At 41.1% G+C, this 27541-nt stretch overlaps 1 protein-coding gene across 2 annotated transcripts in view; it reads right to left on the reverse strand.

The window, feature by feature from the left end:
• The window catches only part of BEGAIN (brain enriched guanylate kinase associated), a 155816-nt gene that overhangs the window by 104859 nt on the left and 23416 nt on the right, over positions 1-27541 (reverse strand). For both annotated transcript variants that reach the window (XM_027777109.2, XM_027777108.2), the window contains exon 2: positions 14733-14761. In XM_027777109.2, coding sequence (XP_027632910.1) covers positions 14733-14761 — 29 coding nt within the window. The remainder of the gene's footprint in view (positions 1-14732; positions 14762-27541) is intronic.

A 27541-nucleotide genomic window follows, 5' to 3' on the forward strand; every position in this document is an offset into this window, starting at 1 on the left:
CTGTACAGCTGACGAAGCTCCAGAACCATTAGTAACTTGACCTTCCTGTCTGATGCGTACTTATGAATCTAATAATAAATAATCACATGTGGAAGAGTCAATAGAGAAATAATGTAACGTGCTTCTTTTAGTACCCTTATTCAGCAGAATAAACCATGAGAAGCATTTCAGTAATTTACTATAGTAAGTGCTCTCAGCAGCTTCTGTATTTCAGCTGTTTGGTGCTCCAGCATGAAGATAATTATTGTGGTAATTAGTTATATTGTTATTTAATAGTCCCCAGACAATATTCTATTTTTTGAAGGAACAGGCCTTTCCTTCTATATTTTTCTACCCCATTACAAAACATATTTATCTATTAATCTTTCCCCTTGCCAAAACTTTTTTTTTCTGTTTACTACTTTCTCCAAAAAGATCCCAGTTATTGAAAGACAGCTTCGGCTTAGCAGCTGCATCGATGGGGATGGAGGAGACTCCCTCTTCTTGTGTCTCTCTGAGAAAGCCACAGGAACCGCTCCCAAACAAGTGGGGCTGGCGACAGGAGGGCAGGTGACGGGAAAGCAGCAGTTGGCAGCACTGCAGACCGAGACCACAGAGCCGTCCTCTAAAACCTGGGCTTCTAGGGAAATAGGTAAAGTGAAAAGGTTGATGAAACTGAGTGGCTTTGAGGAGAATAGTGAAGCTCAGTCTCTGGAGTCTCATGAAAAAATTGTCTTTGTTACAGTTGCATGACCTTAGGCAGGGAGTTCTCAACTGTTCCTGGAGTAACAGTGGTGAAAAAAAAACAGTCCAATGGTAGAAACCAGCATGAGAAAGAATGAACTACATCCTTGGTAGCTTAAATAAGTGATTAATCTCCCAAAAGCTGCTGGGGTGGGAAATGTCTGGAGCTGACATTCTGCAGACCTAAGTCACCATTTGGGGAAGGTTCACTATTAAGATGAAGGGGATGGAGCACGAGGAGAATCCCTCCAGAAGGTGAAGAGGAGGCAAACACCTGAGGAGAAGACATAAGGCTAGGGAGAGGTGGGGGAAAAGGCTGGAGCATTTTGCATTTGAGTGTAGGTGGTTACGACCTCAATAAAAAGACACTTCCCCCAGTGTCACCCTCGCTCTCTAAGGCATTTTTATTCCTCCTGTTTAAGAGGAACAGACTGTCGTCACCCTCTTTTTTTTTTTTTTTTCTTTTTTTTTTCCTGTCTCACATCACTCCCTCTGTGGTACTATTTCTTACAGCCTTAGCAGGAAACAGCTTGTTTGCATATACCTCTTATAATAAACAACATAGCTTCTAGGTTATTTAATGCCTCCAGATTTTGTGCTTTCTGGGTACTGGCCTTGTTGCAGTTCTTTCAAACAACTTCACTTCTAAGAAGCCAAGCTTTTCTCTCTAACTTTTTCACTCTGTAAAGACGGTCAGTCTTTTCTTTTTTCTTTTTCTTTTTCTTTTTTTTTTTTTTTTAAATTTACTTAGTGACTCAAACTCCACAAAGTACCATTCCTACTTCTCACCAGCTGGTGGTCCATATGCTGCTGCATCTCTACTCTTGTAAATACAAGTCTGAAGTCATGCTTACAGATCAGACTTTTGGTGGTTAATATGGCAATATGTTAAAATGTCAAATGATGCAGAATGATTTGGGGAGGGGGGAGGAACAAAACCCAGTATTCTGCATATTTATGAAACTTCCCTTCTGAGGGGCTCCCAGTGGTTTTCAGACATCAGCGGACTTCTGCAAGTCTGACAGGGTCAGCACTGGGCTCGGATTTGGGATCTGCAGCATCTTGATAGAAGCATCTGTGAGAGGCAGTGGCTCCCAGGTTCTCAATGTTGTCTACCAACATGTTTAAGCTCTAAATTAGGATCAAAAAATACAGTCTGGCACATTGCCCATGAAACATCGCAAACTTCTAGCTGAAACTCATTACTCTAGAAAAGGTGGTAAGTGCTCCCCTAAGGAGATAGCATTTTGTGACTGAGATGGTGCTCCAAAAAAATAAATAAAGGGGGGGGGGGGGGGGTCTTGAGGGGTTGGGTGGGAGGGGTAAAAAAAGAAACAAAACTCCTTTGAACTTTGATAGTGCTTCTGAGAGAATCCTAATGGCTGTGGCTGCAACTTGTGTCTATAGAGAAAGACTGCCAGATGCTTCAAAGCTTTAGACCTCAGTTCATGTTTTCAACTCAGTAATGGCAGCACCTTCACCACCTGCATTTGAAGCAGATGTACAATCTCTGACCTGTTACACTTCCTCCTTCCGTTGCATAATTGCCCTTAATTTCAGCAATGAGGGCATGACTCTGCAAGCCAATGCCCTAATTTCTAGTGCTGAGGAAAACAGTCAGGGTAAGAATAGAAAACGCAACTAATAGCTTTCTGCAAAAGAGCTGCCTCTAGTAAAGGGCTGTCAGGTTTTGTTGATTTTACTGAGTCTGCTGCTAATAAGACTGTCTTCTGCCATTGTGAAAGTTGGAGGTAACTAGCTTCCACTTCAGTGGCTCATAGCCAAGGTATAAAGAAACAAGTTCTAAGTGGATTTGGAAAACCCTGAATAGTTTGGTAGCTTTGTGCCATGAATCCAAGCTGCAGAGGTATGCCAGCTATGATTCCAACTAATGTAGACTTGTAGCAGACAACACTCTAGACATGAATGACAGAAGTGTCATGTGAGTGCTTTGTTCTTCACATGAATGTAAAAAAAATATAAATAACAGTGCCTTTTAGATAAAAGAATATGTTGCTTTCTTGGGTCTCTTTCTGATTCCATTAATCTGTCTGCAAAATTGTAGTTAACTGTTTTCAGCTTCTGTGTGGTCTGTGCAAACCAATATGTAATGCAACTAATCTATGCATAATGAGGTAGATAACACTCAAAAAGGAGTTGTAGTTCTGGGAAAAACTGGAGTCCTCCAAGGATGCAGTAATGGATTCATTCTGTTACTTAGAATTCAGCATGCAACTATATCTATGCCTATTTATATCTTAAGATGCTTTCCCAATGTTGTGTGTATACAGATGATGAATAAGGATATGGGGCGGTCTACAAATCCAGGCTGGCAATTTAATCAGAACTGTCTGCTCTGTGTGCTGTGATAATTAGTAGTTCAGTGCTATAGGAACCTTAAGGTGAAAATCCTGGGAAACTTTGTTTGGAGTGCTCTTCAGGGGATGGAAATGAGAATGCAAAGCAACTGCAAAGCCACAGTAGAGAAGTCCAGTCCATGCTGTATTACCGGCAAAGCATTCATTAGAATTTTACTATCAAAACTGTAGCTGAAACCTTCCACTTGCCCTGAATCCAAGTAATACATAGCTGTTGCCACTTATTTCTTACATGTTCCTAGGTTATAATAAAAATTGTTTTCCACAATGGACCATGAGAGGGTTATCACTGCATTAAAAAAAAAAAAAAAAAAAAAAAAAAAAAGCTTTTAGATGAGAACAAATGTTCTTCAAAGCAAAGTACATTAAGCAAAACTGGCTAGATTAGCGATGTTTCTCTCAGATGGCTCCAGATGCACTGTGTGCTGGAATTAACGGTACATCCCTCTCTGAGTTTTTTTTTTTACGTTTAGATGATATTCACTCCTGGTTTGTAAAGAAAACTCTCCAGAAGCTCACAGCATGTGAAACCCATCAGTTCTAGTAACTGAATGTGCTGAGGCTTTGTCGAATTAGAAAGCATAACACAGAGCAAGTCGAAGTCTACAGTTACTGTAAAAATATGCATCAGCAGCTTTGTCAAGGTGGAAAAAAAATATGTTCCTGTTGTCAGAAGTTACCTGTTATCTAGAGCTTTTTGCATGGTGTGCAGTAGACAAGACAGCTTTAGTCCTCTAGACATTTGTTAGCAGACTACCTGTTTAGTCCTATAATTTCATGTGCTTTTAATTTCTCAGAAAAAAAAATTTCCATGAGTCTTAGGTTGTGATTTCTCTTGTAGATTGAGAAGGAGGAAAGGGGGGCGGGAGGGGGAAGTTGCTTTGTTACCAAACAGTACAGGTCAGCTAAATTTGGCCCAAAGAAACTCATGTCAGCCTTCTCTCTCTCTGACTCATTCCTTCCCTCTCCTGCCCATATGCTCTGTTGCCAGAGCTACCCCTTGAGTTATACAAAGGGCCAATTAACCTTCTTCATGGAAAAACCAAGACTTCAAATGGGACTGGGGAGGACTGTCTATCTCCTAAAGCCTTCCTGCTCTTGGTTCCTCCAGTAGTGAAAAAGTTTAATATGAAGAACATTCAATATAAGGACAAGAGACAAGCTAGTGGCATCTTGTGAAGAAGTAAAACAGGACCAAAGAAACATGAAAATATGCTTCAGCAGACTTCACAACTGGGAAAGTCATCTTGGCTAGGTGTCTCTAGCACCTTCCACAGCAGTTCCAGCTGCAGGGCAAGGGTACTACTTTGCTGTCCACAAGTGGGAAAATGGAAACAAAGTGAATGATGGGCATTTTTATCAGCCATCGTTACCCATGACCCCTTCCTCCCTAGGCTTACCAGATATCTCGGGGCTCCAGAGCAAAGACTGACACTAACTGGGTTATCCTAGGCTACATTTCAAAGTGTGGACTGAAAATCTACTCAGAAGCCTGCCTCTCATGCCGTTGCACTTGGTGGCATTGGTACAAAGGACAAGGATAAGCCAGGAAGGTTTTGCTTTTCCTAAAGGCTTGTGAAGGGTCAGATATGAAGTGGAACTGCTGAGGCTTAGATTTGGCAGGGTTGCACTGCTGATGTGCGTTGAGAAACCAGGTGCTTCCCTGCACGGCTCTGCCTAGCACTGTGTTTGCAAGGCTGCAAGAAGATGGCAGAGTGGGGGTACTAGGGCCAGCTGCGGTGCAGATCTGGACAAAAATAAACCAGGGCAGTCATGCACCCATTTTAGCAAAAGTCTGTCTCTGAGTACAGCACTGGAAAGGAGATCGATTGAAAGGCCATTTGGACTTGTGTAAAAACTTCTTACTCTGGTTTTTTGACTAGGACAATCAAAATTTCCTGTGCATTGAGCTATGCTATTGCTTTCCAAGTAATTTACTTAAATATCATTGCTGCTTTGTCTTTCACCACTCTACTTGCATTGCTTTGGTCTAGTTTCTAGGTTTTATCCAGGCTTCAGAGTATTTGACTCACTTGATCTTTCACTCTTTAATTGTTGGTATCACATCAATCTAAATCAGAATGAAAATACAAATAAAAGCATCATGGCTATTCACAAGGGAAGATTCAAAATTAAGTACACAATTTATTTTGAATTCAAATGGAACTGTTTGCGCACAGTCTAAAAATCTTTATTTCCCTATATAAAGCAGCACTTTCCCCATCATGAAGGATGTGCCTCCGTGAATGTACTTTGTTACTAGTTCACCACTGAGTTAAGAATATTGGGTAGAGCTGCAAAACATTTATTTTTCAGCAAAACATTGATCTGCATTAAATCTTGGAATATATTTGGTGCATGTCAGTATGGACTGTTTCTGATTAACTTCCTGGAAATACTACTTTCTTGTTACAGAGCAAAGATAGGATTCATACCGTGAGGAAATATACCTCAAAGGGCAAGTGACCCAGCAGTTACAAACTTGGTTAAGTGTGTGTGCACAGTGCAAATTCATTTGCCATGCATTTAGTGCTACTTAAATGGCATTTCAAACACCTACATCTGTAGGACTTCTTGGCAGTAAGACCAGTTATACGGTTATATAGACAATTTCCTTTTCTATCAGTGTCATAGAGTCTAGCTGGAGGCCTGTAGCTCGTGGTGTTCCCCAGGGGTCAGCGCTGGGTCCAGTCCTGTTCAACTTACTACCAGTGACCTGCATGAAGGGACTGAGGGTACCCTCAGCCAGTTTGCTGATGACACAAAACTGGGAGGAGTGGCTGATTCACCAGCAGGCTGTGCTGCCATTCAGTGGGACCTGGGCAGGCTGGAGGTTGGGTGGGGAGAAACCTCATGAAGTTCAATAAAGGCAAGTGTAAGGTCCTGCACCTGGGGAGGAACAACCCCATGCACCAGTACAGGCTCGGAATTAACATGCTGGAAAGCAGTTCTGCAGAGGAGGACCTGGGAGTGCTGGTGGACAGCAAGTTGCCCATGAGCCAGCAGTGAGCCCTTGTGGCCAAGGCCAGTGGGATCCTAGGGGGCATTAGGAGAAGCATGGCCAGCAGGTCAAGGGAGAGGATCCTCCCCCTCCGCTCTGCCCTGGTGAGGCCACACCTGGAGTGCTGTGTCCAGTGCTGGGCTCCCCAGTTCCAGAGAGATGGGGAACTCCTGGAGGGGGTCCAGCAGATGTTGAGGGGACTGGAGCATCTACTTCATGAGAAAAGGCTGAGGGAGCTGGACACGCATAGCCTGTAGGAGCCTGACAGGGGGCCTTATCAATGCATATAAATATCTTAAGGGTGGGTGGCAAGAGGATGGGGCCAGGCTCTTTTAATTAGTGCCCAGTGACAGGACAAGGGGCAATGGGCACAAACTGAAACACAAGAAGTTGTATCTGAATTTGAGGAAGAAGAACTTAACTTTGAGGGTGCCAGAGCACTGGGACAGGCTGCCAGAGATGCTGTGAGGTCTCCTCTGGAGACATTCAAAACCCACCTGGATACAATCCTCTGCAACCTGCTCTAGGAGAACTTGCTTTAGCAGAGGGGTTGGACTAGATGATCTCCAGAGGTCCCTTCCAACCCTGATCATTCTGTGATTTTATCTGTAGACTACTCTGTGCAGGTGAAGCATTGAAAACTGTGTTAATCTTTGCAGTACCTTGGTTAAGCCAGCATCCCTGAGTTAGAGTGTCACAAAGATTTAACACTTCTTAAACAGAAATGCACAGAAAAGAGGAGGATTACTTATCTCTTCAAATCACCTACTGCAAGAATGAGCTCTTGGGGGATGGTGAGGGAAAAGATTAAGTTGCCGTTCATTGCTGGGAATTCCAGTGTAGCTCTTGGAAGGCCTTAAAAAGTAGAGCAGCTCCTTAAACTGATCCTCTGGTCTAAACGGCAGTTACAGCTAACAGAAACATAAAATGAGCTCATTTATTTCACCTGATCTGTAGAGACACTTCAAAGGTAAAGCCCCTTGCTCTGACATGGATACAAAACTTGGTCTTGTTGAACAGAGGACAGTAGTTTGGAGCTGTTGAGTCATTAGTTTCTTGTGAACACATGAGGGTCTTTGTACCACAGCAGGAACTTCCTGAAGAGCTCAGTGGCCTCCAGAAAAATTTTGAAGCTCCTTTTTTTGTCTAGTATACCCCCCTCCTCTTCTCCCTCTTCCATTTCAAGATAGGCAAAATCAAGGTGAGGTGGCAAAAATGTGCATTTTGCTCTGAGTAGCTGAAATGACATTTGTGTAGTTGTGATGTCCTAGTATGTCACATTAATATTATAATAAATAATGTCAACAAAATATTCCTCTCAAATACCATTTGCCCTCCTAGATGCGAGTCTGCTGCATGAGGCATGTGTATGTTATCTTGCATGCGACTTATTATTTTTTGTCGACACAGTGACAGTTGGCAAGTTCAGGATGAAAGCTAGATTTCTCAGTGCTTTTCACAGCTTTGCAAATGCATATATGAAGGAAGTCATGCTCTAAGAGACAATATAACTGTATGTGACACAGAAGCCCTTTTTATCCCAGTGTAAACACTACTACAAGCCAAGCAATGAGCAGTGGCTGTGCACTGTTCAATGAGGTGGATCTTGTTACTCATGGAAGAATTGAATAACAAGAGTTGTGCAGTTCACATGAGCAGTAGGATGGTCACACATGAGAGAAATCTACCAAGGAGCTACAGGGTTTTATGATTCTGCTATCTTGCTCAAGGACTCTGTAAATTATACAGCTCTCATATTAATGAATTCCAAAAATCATGATTATAGCTCACTATCTACTGCCTCTTTTTCAACACATTGTACTTAATGCTAAGTTGGCTCTAGGTCATCACTAAAACCTTAAGACAATTCAGCCCCTTCATTTTTTTTTTTTTAATGCAAAAAGCTTAATAGTTTTGATACATGTCAGATACTTTGATTTTTAAAGAACATGTAATCAATTGTGGTGATACAGAGTTTTTATTTGAGTGCATTCTAAAGTCACTTGTGTGTAAATCAAAAATTGATTGGTAAATTAAATTGCCCAAGCCGTGGCAGCAGCAGCAGAGCTGGCAATTGCAAAAGCCCGTAATAAAGTGTTGCAGACAAGTTACCTCTTTCCTTTCATCAGTCTGTGCACTGTAGAAGCAGCAAGCATTCAGATTGTACTTGCTTTCACTACAGAACACAGTCAAGTGTGGTTCACAAACTATGCTGTTCCTGAACCATCTGGAGTCTGCAGCTTGGAACCTCTTACACTCTTCAGCTTGTAAGATTGTTTTGTTACTGTTGCAGTCATTGCCACTCTTTGCTCTGTAAGTTGCCACTTTCACTGTTGAGCGCATATTCCCCCATAGCTTTGGTCAAAGTGCTTACATAAGCTGAAGCCTAGTCGCTATAGCAATCAAGTGGATGCAGGGAGCACCCCATTTTCCCACCTTTGAATTTTCTCACCACCAAAGATCATTGCACCTTTGTGGGGAGGGACAGAACCCAACAACAGAAAAAGAAACTGTTCTGGAAGCTCTACTCCCTGTGCTACAAAGTTTTGAACTAATCACAAACACTAGAAAAAATGGACATTTTTTGTTTTCCTTAAATATTTGTCCAAAATGCCCCCTCCCTTTTTTTCCTCAGCTTATGGCATAGCTCAGTGATGCACTTTGCCTTGCAAGAAAGGGGTAGGCAGAGCATTATTTGTAAGCTTGGTATCACTTAGGTCCAGCCTCTTCCCCATGACTCACTGCAGCTCCTGGTTGATGGCATGGCTCATCTCCTCCTACCTACTTCCTTGGTCTCTTCAGATGTTTGTTCAGCTCCCACTTGTCCCTGCAGGCCACTTTACACAGCTATACCTGGTTTCATTCAAGTTGAATCTGTTCTGCCCTCTGTTCCTGTCATGTTTCTTGTTTGTTGAACATTTTTACTCAGTATTTTTCTAGAACTAAAAGATATTATAACACAACACTTTTTACAGCAGGTGACTGGAGATGATTCCTTCCATACCAGCATCACTGCCTTTTAGATCACTTTTCCAAGCAGCAAACAGCAGTTCAAGGCACAGGATTGTAGGACAACAGGACAGGAACACTCCTGCCTCAGCTGCAGTAGAGCTGATTTGACTGACTGGCATGAGTAACAGTAATAGTGGAAATGAAGTGTGATGGACTTCAGTATGAGCTACACAAGCATACTGTGCCCCTGACAACATTAATAAAATTCTCAGAGATGCTAGTATAGGTAGATTAGCATGGCTCTGTGCCCCAGCTGATCCCAGTTCCAGGGCTACAGTTCTCCTGTGGGCTGTGAATATACCCTTATGTGTCCATTGCTCCCCATTGCTATGGTTGACAACCACCAAACTTAAAGCTGAGCATACTCCTGTGGGGCAGGGAGAGATGTGTGGTTTCCTTGTGCTGCAGTTACACCTTGGATGGCAGCATGAACAAACTAGATACGCTGAAAACAGCACTGCAGGGCTGTCACTGCTGCTGAGACTGCCTGGGAGATAAAAACATTTTGCAAAGCAGAGAAAAATGAAAACCTGCTCTACTTGTTTGAATAGAAGTTAGGCAGCTGTCTTTTCCTTTTCTTTTTTCCTCCCCCTCTCATAATGGACCGAACATTCACCCAGCTAGGTGACTTTTCTACCAAAACCTCTAATGACCCCAAACTCATGGCCCTTTCACACCAGTATTTCCCTATGCTCTATTTCTTCTGAGCTTGTCCTATGCCATCTCTTTGCTTGTGTCCTCGGCTGGGATTTCAAGTCCCAGCATCAGACAGAGGTTGCAGACAACGCTGAGCAGGTGCTGAGTTGCTGCTTGCACAGCCCTGCTGCTGTCTGGTGGCATCGTGTCTCTGTGCAAAGCAGTGGCTCCCAGCATATCAGCTGTGGATGTAAAGGCAAGACATAGGGTAAAGTAAACCATGTTTGTTGGTTAACTTTCTGGAAAAAGTCATCTCCTGGTGTTCAAGTAACTGTGGTAAAATTAATGTAGATACAGGCTGAGAGAAGGAACAAGGATAAGGTGGGGATGGCAGGAAATTGCAGCGTGTTCATTAGCATATGAAGAGGGCTATATTTATACCAAGTGCAAGGAAGACAGCATGATCTAGTGGGCATTTAGGAAGACATTCCCATTTTCAGTAAACTACCACAGAAGCTTTTCCCTAAGACAGCATGTGCCTCTGATGTTCCTTTTAAAGAAACTGGTATTCCTTCCTTACTGCAGATGAACTCAGACATGCTTGAGAAAAGTCCAAGTCTGAAAATTCAAGAGACTTGGATCGAGCTGCTGACTTACTACCAGCTGTGTATGCCAAACAAATCACTTGGCTTTCGTATGTTCTGAAACAAGGACTACAATGAAATGAAGGTGATGTCTTACAGGTTCCTTGTGACATGGATCAGTTTTACCATAGATCCCTGGATGATTAGTAAAGTGCCACTAGCCACGCTACCAAAATAAAGTAATCCTCAGCTGGGGAATACCATGGTTACATTGCAAAGTAGAAAGTCAGCCTCCTTACAGACACTAATCATGTGATCCTGGCAGTTGCTGGTGGTGATGATGTGTCCTGTTTTATGTACTTTCAGATACACAGTTCAGCCTATTGTGGATCTTGAAAGCTCAGAACTAAGAATATTGATTTATAGAGTTTCTGAGTTGTCACTGATATTTTAGGAGAGTATTTAAAAAAAAAGGAAAAAGATTTTCTTGAACAATATCTGTCACTTTAACTGGCACTTCCTGTGGAGTGAGATACTCTCCAGTGTAAGAAATACTGAGAATCTGGTCAATATTTGTGTACAAAAATATATCTGGGGATTGCTTATGCCAAACTTTATATCATTTTCACTTGAAAGGTTGAGTGTTATAACCTACATTTCAAGGAGGATTAAATGGAAGCAAAGAAAAATCTGCCAGGAGTTTGTACAGGAGCTGCGGTGGAACTGGTCTTTTGTTTGCACATCTAGCCATGCTATGGATTCAATCTGAATCTGACTCAAAGGAGCAGTTTTGAGAATACTCACAATTTTTTGTGCCAGCCACCACAGATCTGCAAGGCCTCAGACTTGGAAGGCATGTGCTTCTCTTGAATACATGCACCAAAGAGAGCACACTGTTACGAGTCAAAATAAGGTAGTATAGGTATATTTGAAATTTACTTTAAGATTTTCAGTCCTTGTTTATAGACATGAAAAAGAACCAGATCCAAAAAAACTGTATTTAAAAGGTTGCAGTCAGAAGTAATTAATGTTTAAAGTGACTGTATAACCATACACAGCCAACCTACATAAGTGCAGATCCTCAAGAGGTTTGTGATTAGTAGTTAGCCTGCCTAATATATTGGTACCTTGAGATGTTATAAACACTATGTACTGCTAAGAATTGTTCACAGTGTGAAGACTTCATTGCAGCAACTGACTCTTCTAGTTGAAGTTTTAGCACAAAATAGCATGTTTCCACTTCTAGAGGAAGTCATTCCTGTGTCCGGCTAAACATTGATAACGTCCCACCTCTGCTCCCTACTGCTCTTTCCACCTGTAATGCTGTCACGGCAAGCCCCTGCTGAAAAGGACAGAATTTGACATTGCAGGTCACAGCAGCTCCTTGGTCTGCAAGGGGAATGATTACTGCGTTACGTGAGATGAATTGCAACTTTCCAGCTAGATTTTGAGTGAAGGAATGTAACACTATGCCATGTGCTATTTCACTGCACTGTTTCTTGTGCTGCCCTGGCTCAGTGGATCTGGGGCTGAATAAAGCATGGGTCACCAGTAGATCAGTTTTGCAGGCTCCTGCATTTGCCCCTCTTGCCTGAACAGGCCTGCCCACTCCAGTCTTTGGGGGTGCCTCAGATACACTGGGCTGGAGAAAGTGCAGAGCTCACCCAAAGATTTCCAGAGCTGCTGCCTTTAAAATGTTTGGCCCTGGGGGCTCCCAAGGACTGTCAGTGTGAAGCAGCTCCTCTGTAAAGTGTGATTCTCTGCACCTGTTCTTCATATTTAAAAGACTTTCTTATCTTGAAGTGCACTGTGGAGTGCAAACCTGGATTTCTCTGATCGTTAGGATCTTCAGTCTGGCTTCGCAGGTTGTCCTGTGGATATCCACCTTGTTTCTCTTCTCCTGTTTCTCTAACAAGCCTTTGGTTTGCTTTCTCTTTGCTAATTCCAGACCCCCTTCTCCTCCCTTTTGCAGGACCTTTGTACCCTTTGTGCACACCAGCTCACCCTCTGGTCCTCAGGCCAACACCATCCCAGCTGATCTGGGATGGCATGTCCTCAGCCGGCTGCAAAAAAAAGTGAGGAAGGAGCTGGGCCCAGGGGACAAGGCAGAACAAATTCAAGTATTGTGTGGGAATGGCTTTTCTTGTGATGCTACACTGCTTTCTACATGTAACAGAAAATACCTCTTTCCTCCTGGCCTGCCCTTTTCCCTCTTGTTTATTTCTTCCTTCCCCCTAGCTTCAGGCTCTCTCTCTTCCTGGCCTCTCTGAAGCCCCGGGGCTTCAAAGACAAGGTAATTTGTTTTTTACCTAGATGCCAGACTTGGATAGATTTAGGAAAAATCTAATTCTCTCAGGTCTGTGGGTTCACCAGGTATTTAAAATAGACTCCAGATTTGATTACTTAAACTGCTGAGGGTTCTGTCAGTTCCCATCCAAGAGGATGACTATAGACAGGGAGCCTAGAGAAGTTCTGGGTGGAGCCGTGCAGCTTTGGCACTGGTCTGGCCAGTGCTCCCCCAGCCCAGCTCATTGCTCCCCTCAGGGGCACAGGGAGCCCTTGCACCGGCTTGGGTGATGGGGACAGTCACCTGTCAGAAGCAACTTTTACACACAAGACTCGTAAACAGAAAACAAAAAACTCCCGACACAGTCTGACCCTTCTCTTGTTGGAGTTAATAACTAAACTCCCACTTCCTTCAGCAAGGCAGTATGGGCTTTTCCATCTGCAGGGTGATCAAGGAGTGCTGAGGTAGGGACTGCTGCATCCCTGACAGCTGCAGATCAGGGTGCTAGGCAAACAGAGCTTTATCGTTGTTTACTCTTGTCATAGAAAATTCTTTCTTTTCTCAATACATTCTGGAACTCACTCTCCTGGGCTCTGCAGACCGTTATTGCAAATGTGGCAAGAACCTGTCTACTAAAAGCAGAGATCAAGGCATGCTCAGGAAAGTATTACAAGTATTGTATTGTGTTTGTGCACACATGCTTACCAAGCAAACATATAAATATATATTTGCTTGCATCTTCTAAGAGAGTAATTCATGATGTGAGTGTGCATATACCATAGGTGATCTTGTTTGGAATTTTTACTAAACGCAGGACCGTGTACCGAGGTACCTCCTCAGTCATTACTCAGGAAAAACTCCCAGCTTTAACATTACAGTGCTTCTATATATGCAAAACCATAATACATCACACAGGGTTGGTTTACTTTTGCTCTAAAGTTATAGTACTTTCATTGTCATAAGACTACAAAAAATGTACAACTGAGGCATTTTATAAATAAATTCTATCAGGAACTGTCGGACAAGCATCTTCAAGTCCACTGGAAGAGACTTAACCTTCTCCTCAAATGAAAATCAGGATTCCGTTTCCATCCCAGAATTCATTAAACACTCGGTCAAATCTCTATTCTTTCATGTTTGCCACTTCTTCTGCAGTTATTTTTAGTATTTTAGAACTTTTCTGCATTTCTAATAACTCAGGACAGCTGTTGCAAATTCGAGGAATCTGAAAAGTTGTGCTTGGACAACAGTTGTCACTAACCAAACTGAGTCACCAGGTTCGGAGAAGGAATTTGGGCTTGTCCAATAAAACCAAATAAAAGCATGGCCAGCGTTTTGGGTAATTAAAATAAGATCCAAAAAGTATTTAAAGGGTAGTTAAAAGTTCAACTTTTACCTATAGTTTTGATAATACCTGGGGATTTTATTGACAGACAGGATTTTATTATTTTTTAAAAGGGCTAGAATGCTTTCTTTTTTCTTTAACAACATACATAAAAGCAATATCCCCCAAAGCAGACTTGCACTCAGACATGAGATGGAAAACTTATGTTTATAAAAGCCATCTCCTTTTGCTTAAAGCAGAGAGATGTGCTGAGAAACTGGTACAGTACGACAACATTTTAAACACAGAGGAGACAAGATTTATCTGGCTGCTATATAATATAAAACAAAAATCGAACACCAATGTTACAGCATTATATTGAAACAAACCATAGTAATTAGATGCTTTGAAGTCAAGCCTATATTTTCTTCAGCTTTTTCATGAATTATTGATCCACTTTCCTCATTAAATGGAATGGCAGGCTCTTGCAGTAAATGGACAAGTGACTACAACATTTATATAATCAAATATCCTCTGCATCTGGCAATAAAACATCTTTGTGTGTAAAACATCCTTTCTGAATTGACATCCCTGCATAACAGATTTACTAGCATATCCACATTCCTCTTCTTTTGTCTCTAAAACACTGCTTCCCTTGCATCATCATGCAATCCAGTGTTTTACACTGATCGTATTAAGCAAAATATTTTCCAAGAGCCTGTATCGTCCATTGTGCAACAGAACATTTCTCCTCTGTAATGAGATGTAAATAAACTGTCTCACTTACCTTATTTTCTCCATGTCTGCCGCAGAGGCCTACAAGAAATCAAATAATAGGAGCAAGTGAATGAAAGAAAACATTCACTCTGCAGATTTATGCATAGTTAAGGCTTTCCAAATGGTTTTCGACAAGTGTCTACAAAGCGACGATAAGCGAACCCCACATCTGCATTAGCCGAAAATAACATTGACAGATGAACTGGGGAATAATGCAGCACGCTGCAGGAGCACTGTATACCCACAAGCCATGGGCAACAGAATGACTCAGTTGTAGCGCTGAGGCAGAAAACGGGGAGGAAAAAAAAAAAAAAAAAAAAAGCAAGCAAGCAGCAGCAAGTAACAGGTTACTGTGCCTCCTGGGTTTCAGAGGAAAAGTTGAAATGCGGTGCCCCTCGGCGCGGTGGGCATGGCAGCAGTGCTGCGCTGGCTGGGGAGTGACAGTGACTTCATCACTTGTGAATTCTGAGTTCAATTCATCATCGTTCCCCGAGCCCGACAGATGGAAGGGACACAAGCTTGCCTCCTCAGTGGGAGTTTCGAGTAATCAAATTACTTTCCTCAAGTAATACACTATCTTGACAATTAGCATCTCAATACACGGAGGCTTTTCGTTAACCCTCTCGCGGCTGCTCGCCCGGGCTGTGGCTTTACAACTCCGGGAACTCCCGGGGTCCCTCTGCCCGCAGCTGCAGCCGGGCTCCCCTTAACCCTTTGCCAGCGGCTCGGCACTCCTGGAGTCCCGAATCTTCATATACCCCCCCAGGAGCCATAGGCGGTCATTTCATTAATCCCCCTGGTTTCTTTTTATCGTACAGATGTTGTAAATCCCTACTTATCTATAGCGCAGAGACTCATTAATCTCTCTGACATTACTTATATCGAAAGCATAGTCTTGTTAACCCTTCGGTTTCCTTTTCATCATTATCTCGTGCAGGTCCTTAATAGCTGCTTCCATTTCATTTTATCACACCGCCGGCACAGAATCTCATCAGTCTGCCTGGTCCCACTTTGTTGTAACTAAGGAATGAGCACTTGGAGCAATCCTGCAATCTCCAGAGCCAGATAAATCCCAGAATCACAGAATCTCTTATTTATACTGAAGGTATTGTCCATTAATCATGAACACTTAAAACCTTGTTGATTAATGGCTAACAATCATATTTTAGTATGAAATAAATTAAAGATTAAAAATAGGGAAATTTAAATTTAATCAGTTAACCAGCAGGAAATTTGTCAAACTGCCTAATAAAACACCCTGAATGACAAATTGTTGGTTTTTCATTGGGTCACTCATCTTCCTTGGCTGCTTCTCATTTACTTTTGATTTGCCCGTTAGATAAGTAGTTAGTCAGGGGGATGTTTGTGTGGTAATTTCTGTTGACATATGTTAAGGATTTTAGGCATCCACCATAACTTGGTACACAAGCCAGCCGCAGGAAAAGCCCTCCTTAGCTTCCCAGTAGCGCATGTCCATACGTGCTTACGTGGTCCCTGCATGTCTGTTGGAAGCACAGGGTTGCCCATGCTAAATCCCAGATTTTGAGATTAAAACCCCTAACCTAGGGACCCATAATTGCTTTCTCTAATTTGTGTCTATCCATGGATATTCTGTAGTATACAGGAAATAGTTCAAACATTGCTGACCAGAAAATGAACCACAGGGGCTTTTTCCCTGGGCATGGGAGGTTACTGGCAGTTCCATGGGCTTGCCAGTTTGGCTTTCTGGAGATGAACTCTCAAAAACTGCCCTAATCATCATGTTTCTGTCTTTTTGGGGAGACTGGGCATAGTTCTCTCTGGGACCACTCACTGTTGCTTTGCCTTGAACTGTGGGAGTCACCCATGAAGAAAGAATACTTAGACTGATTTCAGTCCTTCTGTTATGGCAGTACCTACAGGCATAAGGGGAAACGACCTGGCCTTGCTTGTGCCTAGTGTTTTGGATATTGCTGTGCTCACTGGGTTGGGGTGGGGGTTGTTTCGTGTGATTAAAGTGCAGGATGGAGAAGAGAAGCTGTGGGCTGGCTTTCTGGCTATACTCATCTATGAATGCAGGTGAGTCATTGGCTGCCAATCCCGACAGGAAATTAGTGGGGAAAAAAGCACAGCAAAAGCCTGACACCAAAACAAACCAGTAAAGTAAACCAAGCTGCTATTACTTCTGTATGAGCTACTCACCTTCTTTGCCGCACACACACACAGACACCCACACACCCTTTATTTTTAATTTTTTTGATGGTAGGGTGCTTTTTTAACATCCTCACAGTAAGACCTGTTTTTTTCATGTAGCACGGTCAATTTCCCTTCGGGCAGTTGGGGATGTTCCCTTCTGCCTTTCCCTGACAGCCTGTGCAGTGAAGAGGGCTCCTCTCTGAGGTGGGAGCAATGGGTTCAGCTGAATCCTTCTTGGGGAGGATGCTCTGTCCCAGGTCAGAGTCCTTTCTGGGCTGTGGCACTGCAACATAACTTCTTTTGGTGGGGATCCACTTCTAGTAAGTAAGTAGGAGCACACTAAAGGACTAGAGCCTGCATGTTCTTCAGGGCAACGCCCTAGCTTTCAGGCTAGAGAGTCAAATGAACATATAGGAACTTGAGATGCTGAAAACAAAGACAATAGCAGCATCTGTAGAAATGTGCCTTTCATCCCAAGCAGCTTATTTTTTCAGATCATTCTGTTCTTTAGAATGGACCTTTTTTCATCCTTTTCTTCTCTTTTCTTTCTCTTCTTCTTCCATTTTATTTTTTTTTCTTTTATTACTTTTTCCTCTCCAAAAAAGCCTGAGCAACTCAAAATTATTTTAAAAATCTGTGGTTTTCTGAAACAGCTCTGTTTTCGCAAGGTGACTTTTTTACTAAGGCAAAATTGCTCTTTCTTAGCCAGATCCCTGCCATTGATATAGCCTGTGGAAGTTTAGAGGTTAACATCATCCTCCCACTGCTCTCTATAAAGGTTCCTATCTAAAATATCCTACTGAAATGATTCTAAAAAATATATTCAAAACAGCTCTGAATTGGCCATTTATAGGACCAATCCTGTCCTGAAAGTCTTGTGGGACCTATTTCAAGCATAAAAAATGAAGTAAAAGTTGGTATGATAATGTCCTTTATGGTATGTCTTTCATAAGTTGCCGCCTTGCTGCTGGATTGATTAATTTCAAGTGCTTCAGCAATATTTGCTTTTAACAAAAAGGTTGGCCTCAGTAATTCAATATACTACATTTTCATACAGAGTATCCTACTTAAGATACTGAGACTGGTATGAAGATTTTCCTTTTTACAGGAGTACTTGGTGTGGCAACTTTTCCTGGAAGCATTTTCAGGCAAGGCCTAAGAGTACTGGTAGCAACTTGACTTGTTTCCAAGTTTTTTAAGAAAGCAAGTGTAAAATGCAGAACAACTGTCAAGACTCTCCTTTTCTGGAAGTGCTGAGCATTTAAAAGTCTCCATTTTGGAGCAGGTATTCAAAAGGAAAATCAGTTGTCTTTTATTTTTTATGTTGCACACCCCTCTACATACCCCCGCACTTATTCTAGGTTGCAAGCTGATATTCTTTGATATTCTTTGAGAACAAAGTCATTTGCTGGCTTGAACGAAAGCAGGGATGCTGTTAATGGAAACCCGTTACTGTGGATTTTTTTCCCTCTGGAATGTGGTTACTGTTTTTCAGACAGCATGACAACCTCTGAGTTGTTTTCCAGTCAGCAGTATGAATAAAAAATACTGATTCCCTAATTTTTTGTCTCCCCATGCTTGATTAATGAGTCAAACAACCTTAATACAGTGGCAGAACATTCTTGGTCATTGACATACACAGAACTTAAAATAGTGATCCAGTTATTTGGGGTTTTTTTGTTAGATGTTCAGTGTTTATAATGTTGATTATTGAACCGAAACCTTTTTAAATAAAATAGTAAGTCATACTGACAGTTGGTCTATCATTCTATTCAATTCACACGGTGACTGTGTTGGTGGCTTATGTTTTATTTCCTTTACTGTATTACCATTTTCTGAAGGACAAGCAGTCATGAGATTTCTTGCAGATGTCTAATGAAATCTTCTTCCCCTAAGATCTCGAGGTCAATTTTCATCCTTCTGCATCTTCACAATGTATGTATGAAAAAGGAGGAATACCTGGAGGTGACATCCTTTTTTAATTTTTTTTTATTATTATTTTTTGTTTTCTTGGAAAGAGATGTTTTATTTTAGAGGAGAGGACAGGACCCAGAGCCTGGCTCTGTGCTTACCAGCCTTCCCATTGGGTTCAGTGGACTTTGGCTTGGCATGTTGGCTATTTGCTACTGAATGTATGAGAAAAGAAAGAGTAGCGGGAAGTTACTGCTGCTCATTTAGTTCTGTTATTACTCTGACTTGTTTAGTATTGTGGGAGTTGCTTTTATTTCTGTGGTGAGGAGACCTGTAAATGAGAGTTCGGTCACAACTAAAGTCCTCTGGACTTCTGGCATATTTGTAAACTGCCATATTTTCAGTCACATGTTTTTCACTTCAGCACTTCTTTTGTGCTTGCAGTTGTACTGAAGTTTTATTAATAGGAACCACTGTGGCCATTTCCCGTTTTGGTTTGTTGGTTTGGTTTTTTTTTTTCCTATAGGGTACAAGAGTAAAAGATTTGATGTAATAAAATTTACAGACTACATAATTTGATAGGATCAATCTTTAATTAGAGTCTTAATAATTTTTTAGAGAGTTCTTTGTATAGGCTTTAAAGTACCACTCAAGTTATGCCTGAAGAAAGACAAAAAATTAATCTATAGAAAATTTAATAGAGCTGGAGGGAGGTGTCTGGCTGCATTCGATTTGACTTCATGTATTGAATGTATCTAATAGATGTTTATGAAAGAAGAATCTTTCTGTAGAACTCTTGCTTGAAATTGTCACGTAGATATAAAGAAAATTGAGTCCAGTTCTCCACAGTTGCCACTATAAGAGATATTTTGTTCAGAAAGTGCCTCCTCCAAGCATACCTCCACACCACAGGCCACAGAACACCTCCACTATTCTGAGACCATCTGAAGACAGTTAATATAGAGCAGGTGAAGAGGCTTAACACTGAAGGAAAAAGGCAGAAGAGATCAAGACTAACATCCTATATTCCTGCAATACTAAAGAACTTGTTCACCATTGAACATTTTCCTCTGGAAAGAGGAACATCACACACGCTAGAAAAAGTGGGAGGGTTTCATTAAGCTGTGGGGTTTTTGCATGTCTAACCTGAGGAAAAGCATCTACCAGTTTAGACATAAGTAACCACAGGTAACACACACCAAATCTCTCAACACCCCCAAGAGCAGCACTGCACTTTCCCAGCACTCCCTCCCTATCTGGGACCAACTTCTGATGCTTCTTGGGGTGAAAGAAGAAATCCTCCGCTGCCACATTAGGTGATAAATAGAAGCTCAGATGTTTGGGACTAAATACATACAACAAAGATATTGCATAAATAGACCCAACTTAGTGAAGAAACAGATAAATTGTCTTTTTAATTCTTAGAGTAGGTGACTAAGTTCAGCACCCACAATTTTCACACCACATCTGAATGTGCATCCCCACTTTGTCATACAATGTCCATAAAGCTGCTGGGATCCATCTTGAAACAGTTTTGGGTTTTTTTTTTCCTTGTTATGTTCCCAAACACTACTAAACTGGCTGAAATCAGAGGGTGATTTATTGTTAAATCATGTTAAATTTTGTATGACCAATTGATCTCTGATCTTGTACCAATTTTATCTTTAAAGCTTATTACTCCTGCCCTGTTTCTAAATTCCCGTTTGCATTTATGAAGAGATGTCTTATTCGAGAGCAAAGCCAAGATGTGATTCTTTGACTGCTCTCAGAAGGTTATACTCCTTTCCCTCAGTCATTTCAGTATCCCTTCTCTGGATCTATTCCAAATTAACTTAAATCTGGTTTGAAAGTTGGTGAACAGAGCTGTATATCATGCACAAAACACCTTGGCAATACCTTGTATAATAATATGAATGCTTCAGTGACTCTAAAGAAAATAAATCTGCAGTGCATCTTAGGCTTGTCTCAGATTGTGGTTCTGTCACACTGGAGGCTCATAGCTGTTCTACAGTCTAACAGTACACCTAGATCTCCATTTCTCTGCTGCCTCCAAATGATGAGCTCCACAACATGAAGTCTTTATGTTGATGGCTTTCTGTTAAATTTCATCCTGTTTCCACTATCCTGCTTATAAATAAAGCAGTTCTTTTATGAGCTTGCTAATTGTTTTCAATACCTCCAAACACCGTTATCATTTAGGCAAACCTGTTATTGGCTCAGTGTCACTAATAAGTATTTGCAGTGTGTCCAAAAACTTCTTCCAAAGTTTCAATAACCTCTCCCCAACCTGACAGACTTCCTTTTTAACATGCTACCTTTTTTTTTTTTTTTTTTTTAAATACAGTTTTCATTCAGGTTAATAATCTTGAATTACTCTCCATTATATCAGCACTTTATTAACTGCTTCATGCAAATCTAGATAGATCAGGACAGGTTCCTGGAGTATGAAATCGGTTCTTTTAACAAAATGATACTTTTGCTGAAACTGTTGTGTTTTATGCTACTTCTATGCATCTTTGATTTCTCAGCTTGCTTTAACATAAGCCTGGGCTCCACTTCATGTTACATTTTCTCTTTACCAGTTAGAACATAACTTTTGAACCAATGTACATGGTGAAAAGGTTTGCTTCTGAGCTTGCTGCTTCATGTGTCAATTGATCAGGATTTTGGTCTGGGGATTACTGCGGGATTCCTGATATTACCAGAGTGAAAAGGCTCAGTTTGATCCTGCCTTATTTATGGTAGTTTGTTAAACCTTCCTCATTCTTAATAAGATAACCTACAATTACTCCCACGTTCACTGTCATTCTTACTGAAAGATGAGGCAAAATATTCCTTTAATAACTGGACCATGTCTTCAGAGTACACTAAGTCTTCCTTCTTTTTTTTATTTTTCTGTCTGTATGTTTGAAGGTCTTTTCAACAGTAGTCTTTTTAAAACCCTTAGCAAGATCCAACCTCACTGAAATTTTGGCTGAAAGAGACTGGGGAATAACCACAACAGAAAAAAGACAAAAAGAAATTTCAGAAATTTTTTTCACGATAGGTTAAGTCCTCGATGGTACACACTACATGCATGAACATGTATCAAATAACCACACATTAAATTGAAACTGTAACCTACAGGCTTCTCTTTCACATGCTTGGGAAAACATAGTATTCTCAAGCTGGTTTATTTCCTAATATTTTAGGATCATTGTCTTGCTTGCTTAGTTTCATTTTCACTCTGTAAAGTCTCAGAGCCAGATTCCCAACAGGGGTAAATTAGCAGAGCCCCAGTGAAGTCAAGCCTTGCTGATTTATACCACTAGAGGGTCTGCTCTTAAATGGCTGTTTCAGTGAGTCAAGCTGATTTCTGTCATACCCAGTACTCTCAGCTAGCATGAAATGCCATAGTCCCTCTTAAAAAAACAGTCCCTAAAGAACCCACACCTTCTCTTTATGTTGTTTGGCAAACCATCCAGTGAAACCTGAACAAAGGCTGTCGAAAACGGGCTTCCTGCCTTAAAATGAGAGTTCAGGCTCCGCTTGAATTGTTCAGTATGCTTTTTCTCAACCAGATGATTTGAACCTATGCATGTAACTAATGGGATTAAAGTGTTTCTTTGTATTAAAATACTCCTTGTAGCCATCAGCAGAGATGAGGATCCATGGTGCTTAGAGCTGTACAGACTTCACATATGAAGAGGAAAGCCTTTCCCTGACAAGCTGACCGACTACAATAGAGACAGATACGTGCAGTATTTTTGTTTCCTATATGATGCAGAGGCACAGCCTCACTTTTGTCTTGTGAGAATAGATTGATGAACTATATTTTCTTTACAGTTGTTCAGCATCGTGTGATGCTGTAGAATTACAAAAGGTTAAAATAGTGAGGTGAATCCATGCTGCTTGTCCAAGAGACCCTCTGTATACTTCACTTCCAGCTACCTTGGCTCCAGTGTGACCCCACCAGCTACAGTATAACTGTAAGTATCGTAAGTGAGTAGAGACTAAGGAGCCAGAGGAAAAAGCAATCTATTGACAAACGGATTCTGTATCTCCTAAACTAATACATGGCACTGCTGACTGTATGTCGCTAGTATACTTATGTGGGCATCTGTATCACAGACATTGGTAACTGTAATTACAGACATTACATTAAAATATTTAGCCACGGCAGTTGCCATTTAAAAAGCTCCTGTTTGTCAATAGCTAATATAGAGTGATATCGAGACAGTCAGGAGTAACTGCAATATCCTGGTGCACTGAGTCCTGGCTGGTAAAGGACAGCCGTGTGCTGAGTGGAACCAAAGCTTGGGTCATCATTACCCAGAATGGCGCATGAATTCTGACATAGCTGATCCTATGAATTTCTGTGTTTGCATCTTTGTATCTCTACATATGTCTCTACATACTGGAGATGTTTTGTTTGTGAATGTTGGCAACAGGAAGTGGGGGAGATCAGAGGGGGAGCAGAACTGCAAAATTCCTACATCCTACACTTGTAGAACTCTCTGTTACACAACATGCATTTTCTGCTGACTATGTCTACGACTAACTAGGTAATAGGAGTAATCATCTGTGGTCCTGTTAAATAAAGCTTCACCTTTTATTTTTCTTACTGTGGTCACTAGCTTTGTGCCCTGTTTTCAGCACCACTCCTATAGGAAAGCAACCAGAAATGCTAAGACACCTAGAAAACTCCTCCTAGCAAAACCAAGACTGAAATGAGTAAAGATAGTTGTTTCCAAGCAGGAAAAAGATGGCTGTAAAGAGAAAGAAAATCAGCCATTTTCCATGTTCAGTGTGGACTGGATAGGAAGCAACGGGCTCAAAGCAAAGCCTAAAGATTTAAAGAAAATGTTAAGCGGCTGTTTTAATCATGGAGATAGTTATATACTGAGGGGATTGCCCATAATAGCTGTGGGATTTCCCATAAAGTTTGGAAGGTTTTACATACAGCTTTCCTGTCTTGGGGCGGGAGGACAGGCTAGACACTTTTCATGGTCATTTCTGACTCTTCTGACTGTGACTGCTCCCCCAAAAAGAAAGTACAACATAAACCAGCATAAACATTTCTTCCAACAAATGGAATTTGCTCTCTGCTTTACTGCTTTCAATATGAGTCAGTTCCTAAGGCACCATTGCTTCTCTGGGACCCATGCACCGGGGAGTTGAGTGAGTCTTCTAGAAATAGGACATTTGTGTTTGTGCCTTTTGTCACTTACAAACTTGTCTGAGGTGAGGGAAGAGTAAAATAAACAAGGTGGAGCAATATACCCAGACAATGTCACAGATATTTCCTTGAAAAGAAAGCCAAACTTCAAAGCCTTCACTTCTCTTGTCACGCAGCACTGGTGGAAAACAATATCTGTTTATTGATTCACCTTATTTTTTATCCCATTTCCAACCAACATGTGTGGTGCTTCAAAGTCATACCAGCTATATCTATTTCTGGAACAATGGTTATCTCAGTGAATAAAAAGTCATGGCCTATGATAGATCATTGGATTTGTGACTGTAATTGTTTAGGAGAACTTTACTTAAGCAATAAAGAATGAGGCCAGAGAATATTATTAAGGAGATCTTTGATCTTCCTCCTTCAAACCATTCTCTTTTCACCAAAGGAATGGGATCTTCCTAATAATATTATGGAGGAGATTAAAAAAAAAAAAAACAACCAAAAACAAAACCCCAAAATCTCCCCAAACCCACCACAGACTAGAAGGGAATCAGGATGTTAGGATGTTACTTGAATCAAAGGAACTGGTTCTAGTCACCACTTTGGCTTATGTGCAAGGAAAACATAAACAGGGGGAAGAAAAGAGGAGATCATATTCCTAGAAGTGCTGCTGGTTGATGCTGATTTTCTTTTTACCACAAGACACCAGTGCAAAACCTATGCTACATTTGAACCCTCAGTGATTATAGGGTGTGTACAAAAATATGCATCTGTAAAACCAGCTTTAAAAGTTGCATGGCTCAGTCCTTTGCTGTTACAGCTATAAAGTGTCTTCTGCTGTCTACCTGGAGGTCAAACGATGACAAGGGACCATTTTATATTCAGAATATATATCTATATAACATGTAGATGTATTTATGTGGATAACTCACTGACAGGCTCCAGATGGTGAATATTAATTACCATCAAGTCAATCTGTAAGATAAGATAGGCCTTAGAAAGATACCTATTTTACAGAGAGCTTGGGTTTCTTAAGGGAGTCCCAAAGCTGGACAGTGATGTTGAAAAGCAGAAGAAACTTGAACCTTACTCTCCCAAGTCTTCAGCTCATTTTCTAACTACTTAATCTACCTTTTTCTTCACCTTTTTTTAGACAGGCAATGAGAGTAAGAAAAGCTCCTTTTGCCTGCTCCTCTCAGCATTCTTGCATAAGAGCCAGCCAGATTCATACTCTAATATTGTCTAGTAAATAAGGAAAATATTTCTTAAGCTGTAGTGATTTTTGTTTCTGCAAAGCTGGTCTCTGTCAGCATTGCTGAGTCCAGTTGTATCATTGTAATAACTTTAAGGTGACTTCTACACTGGACTTGGATGGTGTCTTAATTGCTGAAGGGTTGTAAGAGGTCTTATCTTTTGATATTCACTGCGCTGTGCATTAGCATTCTTCTCAGGGGTTCTTTTCTGTGAGTTTAAAGAAGTCTGTTCTTACTCCTACACAAAACGTGGAATTGTTAGGCTTTACTGTGGAGACATTAAATCAGACTCTGGAGATTCCTTTGTCGAAAAGGAAGCTGTATTGTTAAAATTACATCTGGCTTTTGCACGTGTCACATTTCACAGGAGCATTGAGCCTCTATTATCTAGTGGCTTTGCTTGCAGTCTTTCTTCATGCAGTACTATTTTTAGATTTTCATCCTGTTGGAATTCAATAGTGTAGTTGTCAAGGCAAGCAAGAGGAGATAGCTTATGTTGAATTTGTCAATGATTCAGCCATGTTCGTTGTTACTATTACTATATAATCTTACCATATTGGGGGACAAATACCACGTTCAGGACATACAATTTCATGGAAATGTCACGTTTTAGATTGAAATTATAAAGTGCTTAACTATAAGTACAAACCAGTTTGAATCATTACAGAATAAGTAGAAGATTATCAGAAGACTCTGAGGGAAGCTGTCGTTTTTCTAAAAAGGATGACAGTTCCCCACACTTTGAGTTCAACTAGGATTTTGCCCTTTTTCTGTCTCTGCTGCCTCTTATGTCCCAATAGACACTTTCTTTCATATAACTTTACTGTTACATGAAGGAGAAAAGAGTTTGGCAGTGATGTTAGATGAGGACAGTGAAGGATCAGACCAGAACATTAACTTATCCTGGTGCAAGATGAGAAATGAGGGCATTTGCAGCTAAGCAGAATCAGGCTTAAAATCCATCAAAGGTTGAGTCCAGTGGACTACAGACTGGAGTTTAGTATTGTGATGTTCCACTGAGCAACTGAAAAGCCATGAATGTGAAAACAGACCTAATACTTCATAAGTGGACACCTTTGTAACTTACACTCATTTAAACAGTACTAAAGGCAATGATTCAGCAAAGCACAAACCCCGTGTGCAGTTCTGATCACAAGTGTTATTTCACTGAAAATAATGTGCTCTTGTGCTTAGCATAGCTCCTGGGTCATAAATACAGGATTTTAAAGATCCTCAAATTATAGTCCTCAGTGATTTCTGAGATTCCTACTGTGCCCTCTCAGACACTGTTAACAAAACCTCCCTGATTTAGAAGATATGGGATATTTCCTTAAGTTAAAATCAGAAAATGCAGTCAACATGGCACAGACTACACAACAGCACCCCTGCCACTGAGTGTGTGTATCCTGACACGTTTCAGTGCTGGGGAGACAGATGCACTTGTTGCTGTAGCTGTGAGCTGGGAGGCCCCGGAGGTGCAGGGGGCTGCAGGCAGTAAAGGGGCTGGTTTGAGGCTGCTTGGGGTGCAGGTTATGTGTGTGCACAGGGATGGAAATGGCAGGCCCGGGCAGGGCAGAAGTCTCTTAAAAGAACTCGGCACTGTCTATGCTGGCTGAAACCTGCCAGCCCACTGAAACCAAGTTTCTAGATATCAAACACCCGATAACTGATTAGAAAAGGATTTAAGGGTGGCATATCATAGATACAATACAAAATACCTACTTGGAGAAACCAAACAACTCTTAGATTTTCCTATTCTATGTGTTTAAGGTTAAATCACAATTTTTAAACAATAAGCCATAAACTTCAGTTGTTTGAGCGCTGTCTGGCAGGAAAACCTGATTATTGCCAGTTTGCTCTTTGCAGTGTGGAAGATTTGCAGGACTGAAGTACCAGTCTCCTAGCAACCACAGATCCTCTAAGAATCTTCTCTTTGATAGTTCCTAAAATATGTTAATGCCACCAGATATTGCAAAATAAAACACTGGGACCCACACCTAATGAAATAAGGAATTTTGATTTATATCTTCAGTCCAGAATAACAATGCACTAGTCGGCAGCTGTAGCACAGTTCCAACAGTGACTCAACCCAGTTTGGGTTCATAACCATTTTTGTTTTGTTTAATTAGATTCTCATTACTAAATCCCAATAGTGTAAATGCTTATACACATAACTGTGTGCATGAGTAGTCCCAGTGAACTTCTTGTGACTATTTATGTGTTTAATTACTTGCTGGACTAAAGATTTACTGTCTGAATTTTAGCAGACAGTATTTTAAAAGACTGCTCCTCTCTCTTCCCCTGGTTATCTACACA

This window comes from Falco peregrinus, chromosome 1 (genome assembly GCF_023634155.1).
Source record: "Falco peregrinus isolate bFalPer1 chromosome 1, bFalPer1.pri, whole genome shotgun sequence".
Lineage (NCBI taxonomy): Eukaryota > Metazoa > Chordata > Aves > Falconiformes > Falconidae > Falco > Falco peregrinus.